Source organism: Mercenaria mercenaria, chromosome 3 (genome assembly GCF_021730395.1).
Source record: "Mercenaria mercenaria strain notata chromosome 3, MADL_Memer_1, whole genome shotgun sequence".
NCBI lineage: Eukaryota > Metazoa > Mollusca > Bivalvia > Venerida > Veneridae > Mercenaria > Mercenaria mercenaria.
This window is the reverse complement of record NC_069363.1, coordinates 16,883,821-16,898,744: the sequence shown is the minus strand read 5'-3', so window position 1 is coordinate 16,898,744 and position 14,924 is coordinate 16,883,821. Positions and strand designations below refer to the sequence as shown.

General features: G+C 35.1%; 1 protein-coding gene across 4 annotated transcripts in view; it reads left to right on the top strand.

Moving 5' to 3' along the window:
* The window catches only part of LOC123525365 (uncharacterized), a 57,250-nt gene that overhangs the window by 36,806 nt on the left and 5,520 nt on the right, over nt 1-14,924 (top strand). For all 4 annotated transcript variants that reach the window (XM_045304356.2, XM_045304353.2, XM_045304357.2 and 1 more), the window contains exons 16-19: nt 10,438-10,674; nt 12,046-12,288; nt 12,486-12,725; nt 14,455-14,541. In XM_045304356.2, coding sequence (XP_045160291.2) covers nt 10,438-10,674; nt 12,046-12,288; nt 12,486-12,725; nt 14,455-14,541 — 807 coding nt within the window. The remainder of the gene's footprint in view (nt 1-10,437; nt 10,675-12,045; nt 12,289-12,485; nt 12,726-14,454; nt 14,542-14,924) is intronic.

Below are 14,924 nucleotides of genomic sequence, written 5' to 3'. Positions count from 1 at the left end.
ATGACTGTTAGGGGCGTCCGAGCGAATCCGGACGTTTTTGACAGTTCGTATTTGACAGGTTGATGTGAAGGAAATTTTGATCCGCTGCTTAACAAACCCAAACAGTTAGGAAAAAAATATCTACAGATACGATATCCAATCATATTAAGGCTTGTTATCTAAAAATGTGGTCACAAAATCGATTTCATTGGCCCTACCCTCAGTCAGCATAACTCGGATGAGGTAGGAAAATTTGGACACATTATAGGAATCATTCGGACATAATAAAATACAAATGTACGAAGGAATAATTCGGACACCTAAATTGTTTTTAAAACGGTCAAATTAAATTCATTCAATAATTCTTGTTCAAGGTAAAGATATGATGTACGAACTTTATAACAATTTTGGTACAAGGGGTCTTCAATATTTCTTAAAACTGGATGTGCGAGTTTTCCCTACTATTAGAAAAGGGTATTTTAACTGGGACACTTAAACGTTTGCCTTATTTTAGACAATTCTTTGATTGTTTGAAAAAAAATGATATCATTGAGTTTTTAAAATATTCATCTTTCATTCTGAATACAAATAATAAATTCCTGATACAGTAATTGATTCCTCGTCAAAAAAAAATCCCGCCTTGCAACGATATCGTTGTTGTTTGCAAAAAGAATGAATACCACGTCATTACTTTGGTTGTTACGTCATTGCAATGTTTGAACAATTGGTTGTATTTTAATTATGGGAGACATATCAATTTCACAAAAGAGACATTAATTAGCTTTATTGTTTGGGAGAACATATAGATTTTACTTTAAAACTGCACGATTATGCCGATGTCCGAATTTACCCAGACGCCACTGTGTGTGTGGATACTATCATAATGGCTGTCACTACAATGAGTAGGCCCCCTATTATCTTTTGTATTTTCCTAGAACTCTTTATGTAAGTAATATCATTTTATAACGGTTTCGGCATAATTGGTCTCGCCGCCATTTCCCAAAATTAGAATGGAATATCGTTGACAGTCCTGATTGTCATTGCTTGCTTTTTAAGTTTTTTTATACTTTCTGCACGTGTAAGTAGCATTAGTTTTCGACAAGATCAAGTTTAGATAATACAGTTATCAATACATTTTTCCATTTTTCAGTTGTCATTAGCTTGTTTGAGATTTATTCAAGGAATAATAAGTCCCATTACGTTGAGTTAGATCTCTGACAGGAATATAGGTTTTAATGTGTAAAATTTCAATCATCTCCTTGAGATTTTTAAAAAGTTAAATATATCTTTTGATTTCACCCGAATTTTCCCATTTTACGATTATTTGATTATCTGATAAAATCGGGTTTTGCAGAGAAAGTCCCGCCCCCATTCATTGGAAATACATGATTTCGCCAAAACAAAAAAAAGAAGATTGGAATAAATCGGTGTAATAAATGGTGAATCACAATGCAAATGGTATGCAAATGAGCTAATGAATCGGCGATAAATCGTAAACAAATCGGGTTAATAAATCGGTAACAAAACAGGTTTTTGTTTTGCTAAATAATGAATCGGTAACAAATCGGGTGTGCTGAAGTTGAAATGAAAGGATCGAATTTGGAAATCAGTGGCACTAATAAATCGGTAATAAATCATGCTAATGAATCGGTAATAAATACAGAATACAGAAAGCTTTATTCAGATTTGAGCCATGAGCTCCTCATCACTACAACATGTACATAATAAATCATAGTCATCGAATCTAAAACATATTTACAAAACATTTATAACTTAGTTATCACTATAAGTGTCAATTTAATGTGTTATTATACAAAAAAATAAACATTTACCAGTTATACGATAAAGGTATCGTCAGTAGAAGGTAAAGATGAATAATATGGTCTTGATATATACAATTTGAAATACATATTTAATTTTCTAACGTATTTCTTCTCACTTTCAAAGCACAGTTGATGAAACAAGCTAAATTATTAAGTGTCGCTTCGTTTGTACATGACAAAAGTTTAATAAATTTCCACATATTTGGTCGTTCATAGTAATATCTGTCAATATAACGCTTTCTCAACATTTTATAACGAGGACAAACACATGAGCCGTGCCATGAGAAAACCAACATAGTGGCTTTGCGACCAGCATGGATCCAGACCAGCCTGCGCATCCGCGCAGTCTGGTCAGGATCCATGCTATTCGCTAACAGTTTCTCTAATTGCAATATGATTTGAAAGCGAATAGCATGGATCATCCGCGCAGGCTGGTCTGGATCCATGCTGGTCGCAAAGCCACTATGTTGGTTTTCTCATGGCGCGGCTCACATATCATATGAAACTCATCTTCTATGTCTTTAGAACAACAGACGTCACACGTTCGTTTACTTCTGTCAATTCTGTTTTGACCATAACGCCCAGTTTCAACTTTTAAATAACGTGCAGAGACTATGAACTTGGTTAACAATGTTCGGTATCTTTTATCACTTACAACTGAGGTAACTTGCATATTCATAGTCTTGTTTTAGATGCTTATATACAATTAGCACCTGATTACTTTGTACACTGTTTCTCCAGGTTTGTATGAAACTGTCAATAAGCCTTTGCCTGAACAACGGTATGAACTGTTTACAGCAGGCTTTTCCCATACATAACCAAAACCATTTACATATAACATGTCCTTTACATAACAACACCAGTTTACTTTATTATTACACATATCGGTTTTCAATTGTTCATACATAGTGCTTATAATGCAATTATTAGCTTTAATAACTTTAAACCAGTATTTCAATATTCTCACATATCGGTTTATATACAATAGGTAGCGGCACAATTCGCAATATTCCGGTATATCAACATTAATCGTTGGAAGTTTTACATTCAAAATTCTTTTACAGAATTTCAATTGAATTTTTTCTATATCTCTATTCTTAGAATAACCCAATATTTCAGCTGAATAACTTAGAATGGACGAAACAAAAGAATCAAACAAACCTAACATAGTTTTTTGGTGAAAAGTTAAATTCCTTTGTATTTGCTAACAAACAATTAATTGCTTTTCATGCTTTACCTATAAGCATTTGAATAAAAAACAACACCAAGATAATAATAATTGAAATTATCAACAACATCTAGTAAAGTTCCATTATAAGTCCACCTTTCGTTATAACGCACAGGACCACATTTCCTGAAAATCATTACTTTAGTCTTTTCAGTATTCACAGTGAGACCCCAACGCTCACAATAAGTGTGCAGATCATTTATACTTCTTTGTAGACCTTCAACACTATCAGAAAACAACATCTTGTCATCTGTATACATAAATAATATCGGTGTCAGATCATTAAAATTAATGCCACTATTAGAATTAGACATAAGATACAATTCCAAGTCTTCAATAAACATAGACCATAAAAAGGTGAACAGTTTTCTCCCTGTTTTAATCCAACAGCTATTTCTATATAATCAGAATAATTGTTCAAATGTCGCACCCTACACATTACACGGTCATACATTGATCTCATAATCCTATGCATTTTACCATTAATTCCTAACTTAGAAATCTTCAGCCACAGAGCATTTCTGTACACGCTATCAAAACAGTTGCGCATATCCATAAATGTCGAATATAAGCGTTTTCCATTGTTAAGTACATTATTGATAACACTATATAGACAAAATATTGCGCCCATGGTTCCAAGACCTGATTTGAAACCAAACTGCGAGTCAGATATAATGTTATGCTTATTACTCCAGTCCGTAAGTCTCTTATTAAGAACTGACATGAACAATTTTGCCAACACGCTAACAAGGGTAATTCTTCGGTAATTCTGTACATCGGTATCATCCCCTTTCTTGTAAACTGGAATTTTCAACCTTTCCGCCCATGCAGAAGGAAAGTGACCAGATAATAACACCATGTTGAATGTGTCTTAAGTATTTGCCGATGGTATCGCCAGTTTCGATAAAATATTCGTTAATGAGAGAGTCACTACCACTGGCCTTACCTCTCTTTAAACATTTTATTGTTCGTCGTATTTCATCTAATGAAAACGCCTCATCTAGTTCTGAAAAAATAAGATCATTAATTTGCATATCCTCATCACAAAAGTTCTTTTTCACTTTCTTCGTCTACTGCGATATCATTTGACAAATTTTTAAAGTACTCGAAAAGTTCTGTTAAAGCAATATTATCACCTTTATTGCTCTTTTTTCTTTGAAACGTATTTCCAAAAAACCACGTGGCTTTTTATGTTTCAGGGATTCAATCTCTTTCATTTTATCTATTTTATACCGTCTTCGTTTACTTTTAGTGCACATTTTATATTGCTTTTTCTTTTCAAATAGAATGCGTCTATTGACGTCCGTTTTCACCGCGTTAAATGCCCGCAAAGCGTCTTGATATTCAAACTTTTTAGGACGACATGAATCACCAAACTAATCGGCAGGTTTCAAAACAAAGTTGTTTCTGAATTTCACTTTCTCTTGAAATGGACGAACTGTTTTATGAAATAACGGCTTTGCCTCGTTGTTAATGATTCCAACAAAATTGTTAACAATGCCCTTTACTGTATTTTTATCAGTCTCAACATTGTTCGACCCGTTTACGGCGTTATTTAAATCTGGTAGTCTACTAATCAGTTCCCTTCTGAATTCATCTTTCTTTTCATGCGACCATTTCGTGTATTGAAATCCTTTGGAATTTTCAATTTCTGGGCATCTGTTATAGTTTGTGCAAATATCAAATTCTAATATAGCAAACACAGTAAAATCGGATATTTTCAATGACTGGATATATTTGAAATTGCACTGTTCACATGGCAAATAATCTATAACTGTACTTGTTCTGTAGTCAGTACATGTATATGTATATGTCCCTCGTGGTTCTAGTTTCCCGTTACCTTACCGCAACTTTGTCGCCTTGCATAAATCCAACAATTGTGTACCGTAGTTATTAACTGCTTTCGCCATTGAAGTGCGATCAAGGGGTAAATCTGGTACTTAATCCTCGTCGTCTAAAATTGAGTCCATACGATCATAGACCACGTAATCCGCCCTTTGTCCGGTCCGGCTATTCATATATCCCGCAATCATAACTATACCATGCTGTTGAAAGTACCTAGTGTCACTTTCAATTATTTCAAACAGGTTCCGATTAACCACGTTAAATGCTGGTGAGCCCAAATACATCCTTTTCCATTCCAAAGAAATTTCTGTCAAGTTTAATCCGAATTATTGTATCAAAATGATTTCTAACATTTATTCCGTCAGTGATACATTCCTTCAGACCCAAAACCACCACTTTGTCGACGGGCTTTCCTGTGTTGGAATTTTCGATAGAAATTGTGCACTCTATATCCACTCAAGTAAATTTTACTATCCTTTGACGTCCAAGTTTCAAGCAAAACAAATATGTCATATTTCGACAGAATATTACAAAAATCATCGTCATCTTGTTTTATACGCGATAAACCGTTACAGGTCCAAACTCTGATTGCAACTACACCTTCTTGTTCTTCCTACGGAACGTTTCCATACACACCATTTGTATAGAGTTTGCCATCGACAAACAGCTTGTCATATTTGATGTACACGTCTTTTTTGTCTTTCCGAGCTTTTTTCTTAATCGGGGTTAACTGTTTCCTCTTAGCAACAACATGTGGGGGAAATTGATAATGCATGAATATTCCGGAGGTTTTCGGGTCCACATTTCCTTTGAATGACATAATTTTTCATTTTCAGATCTTTAAACGATACTTACACATTTTTGGCTTATCTGTTTTTGGTAATCCAATTCTCCTAGCGTCTTCAACTGGAATATTCGGGATATCACCTTCTAGAATTTTCAAATCGTCCTTGAAATATTGCTTGACTTTTTGAATTGTTTGTTCTTTAGTTTCATCCTTTGTTTCAGCAATGCCGCCGATAATCAGATTGCACATCAATGACCCGGCTTGCAATCAGCAACAGATTCCTTTAACTTTTGGTTCTCGGCCTGCAGTTGCTCAGCTTGTTCTTTTGTCTTGTCTATAGAAAAGCCATTGACTGCAATAGCCTCTTCCATTGTGGACAGTTTGTCCTCACTTTTTGCCACCCGTTTATCTAAGTCACTCCAAAGCTTGTTCAATTTACCATCTAGATCAGTCACTTATTTCTCTACCGATTCTAATTTGCTTAAACGAGAGTTCATTTCCTCGAAATTTCCACTAATGAATTGCATAAGATCAGCATTTGATACCTTCGGGGGCAGTGTACTTTGACTGGCATCGGATACACTCTGCTGGACACGATACACACTCGAGGGTGATGCATTCTGATTCATTGTTACTTGTCCCGGAGGCAATACACTACCACCAGATGATTGACATTGACCCATCACTGGCATTTGCAATAATTGCTGTTGACCATGATACATCGGAGTACTGTTATTATGCCCCCGAAGGGAGGCATATAGTTTTTGAACCGTCTGTCGGTCTGTCAGTCTGTCAGTCTGTCCGCAATTTTCGTGTCCGGTCCATATCTTTGTCATCGATGGATGGATTTTCATATAACTTGGCATGAATGGGTACCACAGTAAGACGACGTGTCGCGCGCAAGACCCAGGTCCGTAGCTCAAGGGTCAAGGTCACACTTAGACGTTAAAGGTCATTTTTCATGATAGTGCATTCGTGTCCGGTCCATATCTTTGTCATCCATGGATGGATTTTCAAATAACTTGGCATGAATGTGAACCACAGTAAGACGACGTGTCGTGCGCAAGACCCAGGTCCGTAGCTCAAAGGTCAAGGTCACACTTAGACGACGTTAAAGGTCATATTTCATGATAGTGCATTGATGGGCGTGTCCGGTCCATATCTTTGTCATTCATGCATGGATTTTAAAATTATTGGGCATGAATGTGTACCACAGTAAGACGACGTGTCGCGCGCAAGACCCAGGTCCGTAGGTCAAAGGTTCTAAACTCTAACATCGGCCATAGCTATTCATTCAAAGTGCCATCGGGGGCATGTGTCATCCTATGGAGACAGCTCTTGTTGTGCATTTGAGACATCATTGTACTGCTCGATTGATTAGTAAATGCCGGACTACTGAACACAGAGTTTCTATCCAAATCCAATAATTGCACAAATGCACCACTCTGAGGTGAACTAATGTCACAGGATTTTGCTCCTTTGTTCCCTTTTGTTGTTTTTGGCGTTTCACCTTTGCTACTATTTTTGTACCCCCCGACAACAAAGTTGTAAGGGGGGGGTATACTGGTTTCAGGTTGTCCGTCTGTCTGTCTGTCTGTCTGTCCGTCTGTCTGTCTGTCCGTCTGGTCGTCTGTCCGTCTGTCCGTAGACGCAATCTTGTGCGCACCATCTCTCCTTATCCCCTTGACAGAATTTAATGAAACTTCACACAAGTGATCAGTACCAACAGTAGTTGTGCATGGGGCATGTTAGGTTCTTTTAGAAAAAAAATTTGCAGAGTTATGGGACTTTGTTTTTTTTGTTACTATACTATATACATAGACACAATCTTGTGCGCACCATCTCTCCTCATTCCCTGGACACAATTTAATGAAACTTCACACAAGAGATCAGTACCAACAGTAGTTGTGCATTGGCATGTTAGGTTCTTTTAGAAAATAATTTTGCAGAGTTATGGGACTTTGTTTTTTGTTACTATACTATATACATAGACACAATCTTGTGCGCACCATCTCTCCTCATCCCCTTGACACAATTTAATGAAACTTCACACAAGTGATCAGTAACAACAGTAGTTGTGCATGGGGCATGTTAGGTTCTTTCAGAATTTTTTTTCCAGAGTTATGGGACTTTGTTTTTTTGTTACTATACTATAGACATAGACACAATCTTGTTGGCACCATCTCTCCTCATCCCCTTGACACAATTTAATGAAACTTCACACAACTGATCAGTAACAACAGTAGTTGTGCATGGGACATGTTAGGTTCTTTCAGCGACAAAAATTGCAGAGTTATGGGACTTTGTTTCTTGTTAACATACTATGTACATACAGTCTGCATATGCAATCCTGTGCATGCCTAATCTATCAAACCCTTGCACACAATTTAATGAAACTTCACACAAGTGATCAGTACCAACCCTAGTTGTGCATGGGGCATGTTACATTCTTTTAGATAAATATTCTGCATAGTTATGGGTCTTTGTTTTTTGTTACTATACTGTATACAAACAGTCTATATACATACAGTCCACATAATTATGCAGTCTTGTGTGTGTCAAATTGCAATGTACTGTGTCAGTGCATGCGGGGGGTACATTCATCACCTTTAGTGATAGCTCTAGTTTCTTTTTCTGTTCTTTTTACTCCCATATCAATTTATATCCACATAGTGCATCATATTCCAAACACATACATGTAAAAATCGTTACTATATTCCACCTATAAATTACTTTAAATCTAACTTTTTCGAAAGCTGATCAACAATAGGTCTACCCGCTATTTATTGACCTTGACCTTATTTTTGACAAGTTAATACCATATTTTGACATGATAACATAGATTTTTAACATAATAAGTCACCGTTTTGACAAGTTAAGACCATATTCTGACATGGTAACATGAATTGTCTCGACGTAAGACAGCTGCGGCGTTCTATATCTATCTTTACTGTTCTTTGTACTGATACAAACACTGATAAAGAGGCGTACTGACTCGTGTGCGATCCCTTAAAGGCAATAATTGAATAAGGTAAATGTTTGATTAATGTAACAAAATGTTATCTGATATATTTTTATATCCCTATATGAATCTCTGTCCAATGCAGGTGACCCTTATGCCAAAAAGCGATATCTTAGTTGGTCCGGCAGGTTGAGAAATAAACATCTAGTAAATATGAAATGTCTATATCTAGCATTCAGTGAATGTGATAAACGAAAATAACCAGTCATATATATATTCAAACTCTGAACTACCTTAAAAGGTATATAAAGACAAAATGGTGTAAGTGTTAAATAGAATAAAATGAAGTGTAAATCGAAATAATAGATTCGCATGACTGGAATTAGAACTGATTGAAAAGCAGAGATCTGAATTTTGATAATAACACTAATATTAAAGGTGGTTAATCAGATTTTGGTCAACTTATATACTTGTTCAAAACTTAATCAACTGATCATTTACACCTTTTGTGTACACTAAGTTTTAACATACGTCAGATTTTCAATAAAATTATTTTTAAAATTTGATTTTTTTTCTGTCTTGGTTGCATTATTTTAGCAAAGTATAATATAAAAAAACACATTTTGCTTTAGAAATAATACTAATATAAACACTACTGTATAAATATTGTCAAAGATTTGCACTGACAAGTATATTTTTTGCAGAAATCAGTTAAAAACACTTGTAAATTATTATTGCCTCCCTTTGTCTATCTCGGTTGCGAAACCAAGATAGATTGAAATGAAAGCTCCACGCTGTTTAAAACTTGCTTTTTGTTTCAGGTAGTTAAAATATCTAAACATTTATCAAATTTAAATGTAAAACATGAAAATTATATTGAAATTAAAAGTATTAGTCATCTCTTTATGTATTTCATATTAAAGGGAGGTAATTACAATGATGGCGTAAAACGTAAAGTAATAAAATATACATTTTCAATTTGGATCTTACGCTATGTAATGGCTCAGATCTGCCTAATCTAAAATAAGACAGTAAAAACCAACAACCAGCAGTGCATTTTTATGTTTCACCAGAGTTAAGGCAGTAGACCACCATTGACAGTCGGCAGTTTACTTGTTTGTAAGTTTAAAGTTTGTTTTTTTCACCGGAAAGACAGGTGCGCTTTGAGCGATATTACGACTGAAGAATACCGTAATCCCCAACGACAATATGAAATTGTTCAGGTTCATGAGTGCTCCTATGCCAGTATAAGCCGCTTTTAATTTCTGATTTCATGTTGTTGTTTTTTGTTTTTTTTTTATCCGAGTTTGTAATATTACAAATGATGACTTGAGAAAAGATTTCTCTAGATTAAGATTGTCATCTCATAACCTTTGTATAGAAAGTGGCAGATACAATGGTACAGTAAGAGAAAATATACTATGTATATTGTGTAATCAAAAGGCAGTTGAATCGGAATATCATTTTATGTTATGATGTGACAAATTCAGAACAGTTCGTATAAAATACTTTAGAAACTTATCTTGGCCTTTTATACAGAAATTTAACTCGCATATGTCGACAAAAAATAAAAGTTTGCAAACAAAAATAGCTAGATATATTAAAGAATGCATGTTAAGAAAAAATGCCCTGGAAAATTTCACTGTTTCTTAACTGTATATTGTAATAATGTGTATATAAATATTAAGTATCCATTATCATTTGTGTATGTATATGTGTCTTTGCCATAGTATTTTGTGTTTGTAAATGGCCAAAGGCAAATTGTTTGCTTATTATGCTAATAAACTTGAAACTTGAAACTTTATTTCTTCAGAGGCTTTGATGGACAGGTTTTCGGTGCAAACAAACAAATACATACCAGGATACAGTGATATGATTTTAACCGGGTTGTCAATTGACGACTGTGCTTCAACGTGTCTAAATAGGATGAGTTTTGTTTGTAATTCTTTCTGGTATGATTTTACCACTGGCTATTGCGTGCTCTCCCGACTCCATCCAGATGAAAGACCGAATTTAGTTGTAAACAACGCATTTACAGACATGTATAGCAGTAAGTAAAGTTCCAACATCGTTTTCAGTCTCAAAAGGATAACCTTAGAATCATGTGTAGGATATTAATTTGCTTTCCATGTAAGATTAAAATATCAATGTTGGATATTAGTGGACTTTTGAAAATTATTTTACCTACAATATTTAGATTATATCACAGGTTAAAGGTGCGAAATTTATATTAAAAAGTAGTGAAACATAATTTGCTATTTATTTTTTCTTTAGCTTAACTTGGTTCGTACATGTTTTGTTCTCAAATAGCAGTCACTGCATTCTGGCAGTTGCTCTACCTCCGGAACTGTGAATCCGAATCGTGATTAAGTATGATGTGATGATATGAAAATAAATTGTTTTTTGTTTTGTTTCTCGTTTGTTTGTTTGTTTTTTTTTTGGTTTTTTTTAATTCCTCACTTGTCATGTTTGAACTATCATAACATGAATTACACCAGTGTCACACGTTTTAATTGTAATTTACAGATTATGTTGCTTTTGATTTTTGGGCTTAATGTCGACTATTATTTTTGCAATGTTTCATATTAACCTTTAGCCTGCTTTGGCGGCATGTGATTCTGCCTTTGAGACCAGTGCTGACCAAGATCAGCCTGCACATCCGTATTCAGTCAGTAAACTTTCATTGAATACCCCTTCGAAAAATAAATGGTACTGCCCAAATTCAAGAAAGGACTAGTCCATTATAGAAATTTAGCAGGCTAAAGGTTAAAATAAAATGGTTAAAGTTGTTAAGTGTATTTCAATACACAATTAAAAAAGATATACATCTCTTAATATAACCGGATTTTTTGGTATTGAATCACATCTCTTTGACCAACAAGATGATATAAGCTGTTCATACGTTATTAAAATATTGCTGTATTTGCAAATCTTATTACCTTATCTGCGTCATTTTACGGTGCCCCTAAAGTGACATGTTACACACATTTTTTCCAATTAGGTAATGTGAGACATTTTTTTATTTCGTTTAAACGAAATGATTTCGTTTAAACGAAATAACTTATTTCGTTTAAACGAAATAACTTATTTCGTTTAAACGAAATCATTTCGTATAAACGAAATAACTTATTTCATATAAACGAAATAAGTTATTTCGTTTAAACGAAATCATTTCGTTTAAACGAAATGATCTCGTTTAAACGAAATAAAAAAAAGTCTCACATTACCTAATTGGAAAAAATGTGTGTAACATGTCACTTTAGGGGCACCGTATCATTTTACATATGCGCTAGAAGTTGTTATGAAATTAAGGCAAATAAAAGGTATCTTTATATAATGTTTCTATCTTGCATTTTTATGCAATGTTTCTACCTTGCATTTTTTATTATCATTTTGCACGTATTGTCAATGTCATTAACAGAAAAATACACGGTTGATTACGAGATGGTGCCAGGAACCACTGTTTTGTCAAGCTCAGATGTCTTCTATCAAAATGTATACTCCGCCGACATGTGTGCAAAGCTTTGTTCAGCCTATGATGAGTTCAGTTGCAAATCGTTTGACTATTGTGACGAGATTTCAACATGTTACTTAGGTCGAACCCATTTCTATGATGTGCCAAAAGCCGATAAAGTTCACTCACCGATTTGCAGCCATTTTTCAAGTAAGTGTAATCGTTCTGTTGTCTTCATTGTATATTGTATACGTAATTTAGTGCTATTTACATGGTTCAAGTTCGCCATCGCGTAAGTACTAAGATAACACACAGATCTGATGCAAACTTTTATTGTTTTGATATAATCTCAAAGATACATCAGATCTTTGTGTTATTATAAATATTTTTGTTTTATTTATTTTCAGGGCAGTATCTATCAGACTTCAGAATTACCACGCGCCAGCATCTTACTAACGCAGACGATCGTATTATAAGTGGTGTAAGCATTGGTCAGTGCGCGAAATTATGTGTGGAGGAAGAGAGGAATGACTGTGCCAGCTTTGGTTACTGTGCTAACAAAACGGAATGCAGACTAAGCACGGCGTCTATGCGAAATATAGGGCAGGTCAGCTCAGAACCAAGTTTTTGGTGCGATGTGTACAATAGTAAGTACTTTCTGCAATCTCCCAATGCAGAGATGTCTTTTCCTACCTCCGCTTCAGAAGCTTATTCCTGAAAAACATAATATGGTAATTCGTGCAAAAGGTATTGAAGACCTACTGGTTTCCCAGCTGTTTCCGGACCGAAATCGCTATGTTTTGCCAGTAACTTTCAAACAAAAAATAGTAGAAACATAAAATTTTCACAGAAGAAAGGTAGGTTCTTCATAAACGCCATGCAGAATTCGTATTACACTTGCGTTCATTAACACAAATGTAGGTGAGGCCTCAAAAGGGGCAATTAATTCCATTAATATCTCAGTTATTCCGAGTAGTTTTCCGGACCTTTCATTGTAACAGTTGTAACCTTTCTGTAAAAGCAAACATTTCCAATTTCGTTATATATATTCAAAATTAAAACATAATTCTAAGGCGTGATGATGATTTGAAAAGTCTATTTCAAGAATTTAACAGTTACGTTTAATCACGTTTGAATGACGTTTGCAACGTCACGCTAAAAATGACGGAACGTATTGAGAGAACTGGTAATATTACAAAAAAAAAGAAATTAAGAACTTTTAATATAATTTACAACTTTTAAATAAAAGAAACAAGAACGGTCTCAAAATTGGTAGTCTAACGTACGCCCTGACCACTCGGGTATGGACACTGCTGCTAAACATTTGATTGATCTACGGTATCGTAGGTAAATACCCGTCTATTTTGGTTCCCATTTTTAATCGATAATTTAAAGCCGCAGTATAGAGAATTGGTCGATTTTTCTGACTTTCTTTGTTCTATTTTATTACTCTCGGAATGTTTTTACTGTATCGCCTTCAAACGGGAGCATCAATTGACTGATGTATACCTTCAAGGGGCCTCAATTTCTGCGCATGCGCACTGCAACTGGAATTCCCCTGCAGTTGACAATCGCTTGTGTAAACAATTACATCAAAGTAAGTTAAAACAACCGGGATATTCAAATAATAAATAAGTTAGCAATGCTAGGTTTTCGCTGCTATGTAAAGGCAACAAAGGTCTAGATGATATGATATTGTTACCCAGATGCTTTACGACGGCATAAAGTCTATACAACACGAAATGTAAAAGGTCCGGAAAACTACTTGGGTCCGGAAACTACTGGGAAACCAGTATGCTAAATACCAAATATTTAACGCTTAATGCTACATACCAAATGCCAAATGTTAAAAGTCAAAGCTAATGCTTATTGCCAATAATAAATGCTAATCGTTCAGTGGTGTTCAGTTTGTAGAGACACATGTCTAGTAACTATGGTGGCTGATTTTTGTTACGTCGTTTTGGCGTATAGGCACGTTTGTAAAGCGCCAACGCCAAATTTAGCCGCAACTATGACAATACGTTCTGGTGCGGGCGTTAACACGCCAGCAAGTCTGAACAGCAAATTTTTGACTTGGCGTGTTGGCCTCCCTGCCAGAACGTCTAATTTGCCGTATTGGCACGCTAATTTGTCGTTCGTGTTTGATTTTTTCAAAAGCGTCAACACACCAGAACGAAATAGCAATCCTCACCGCTGTAAGTAAAGAAATTTATTTCGATTTCTAGTTGCCAGTATTCAGTAGTATTATAAACCTAATACATAATAATGCTTATACATATAACCGTGAAGTATATCTAATAAGTGTGTAGGAATTGTTCATATTTTCATTTATGAAATTTCGACATGATACATTTATAACTTTAATGTGTTTTTCAGGACAAATATTTCCAGATGGAACGCCGTATACGCCGAAATCCTCCAAGTGCGTTAGTCCTCCACCATCAACTGCCAGTGTAACATCAGGTGTTTAAAGAGCACAATCATGATCCACGCTTAACCCAGTGTACACAACCAATTATGTTCCAACTACACAAACACGATTCATTCCTTACGTCTTTGCTCACTTAAACCGAAGGTTCATGGTGAGCTATTAGTATAGGTAGACGGTCCTGCGTCCATCCCCAATTTTCCATCATCCACAATTTAAAATAAACATCTTCTCCTCAGAAACTACCGGTCATACCAAACTTGCTATGTAGTATTCTGGCAATGTCCTCTCTCAAATTTATTTGAATGTTTTGCTTGACTTCTTTTAGAGGCCAGTTCAGTTAAAATAGAAAAATAAAAATTTGAAACAACTTTTTTGTCATGATCCAAGTCATGGAACTCTATCTTACTTGGCGTGC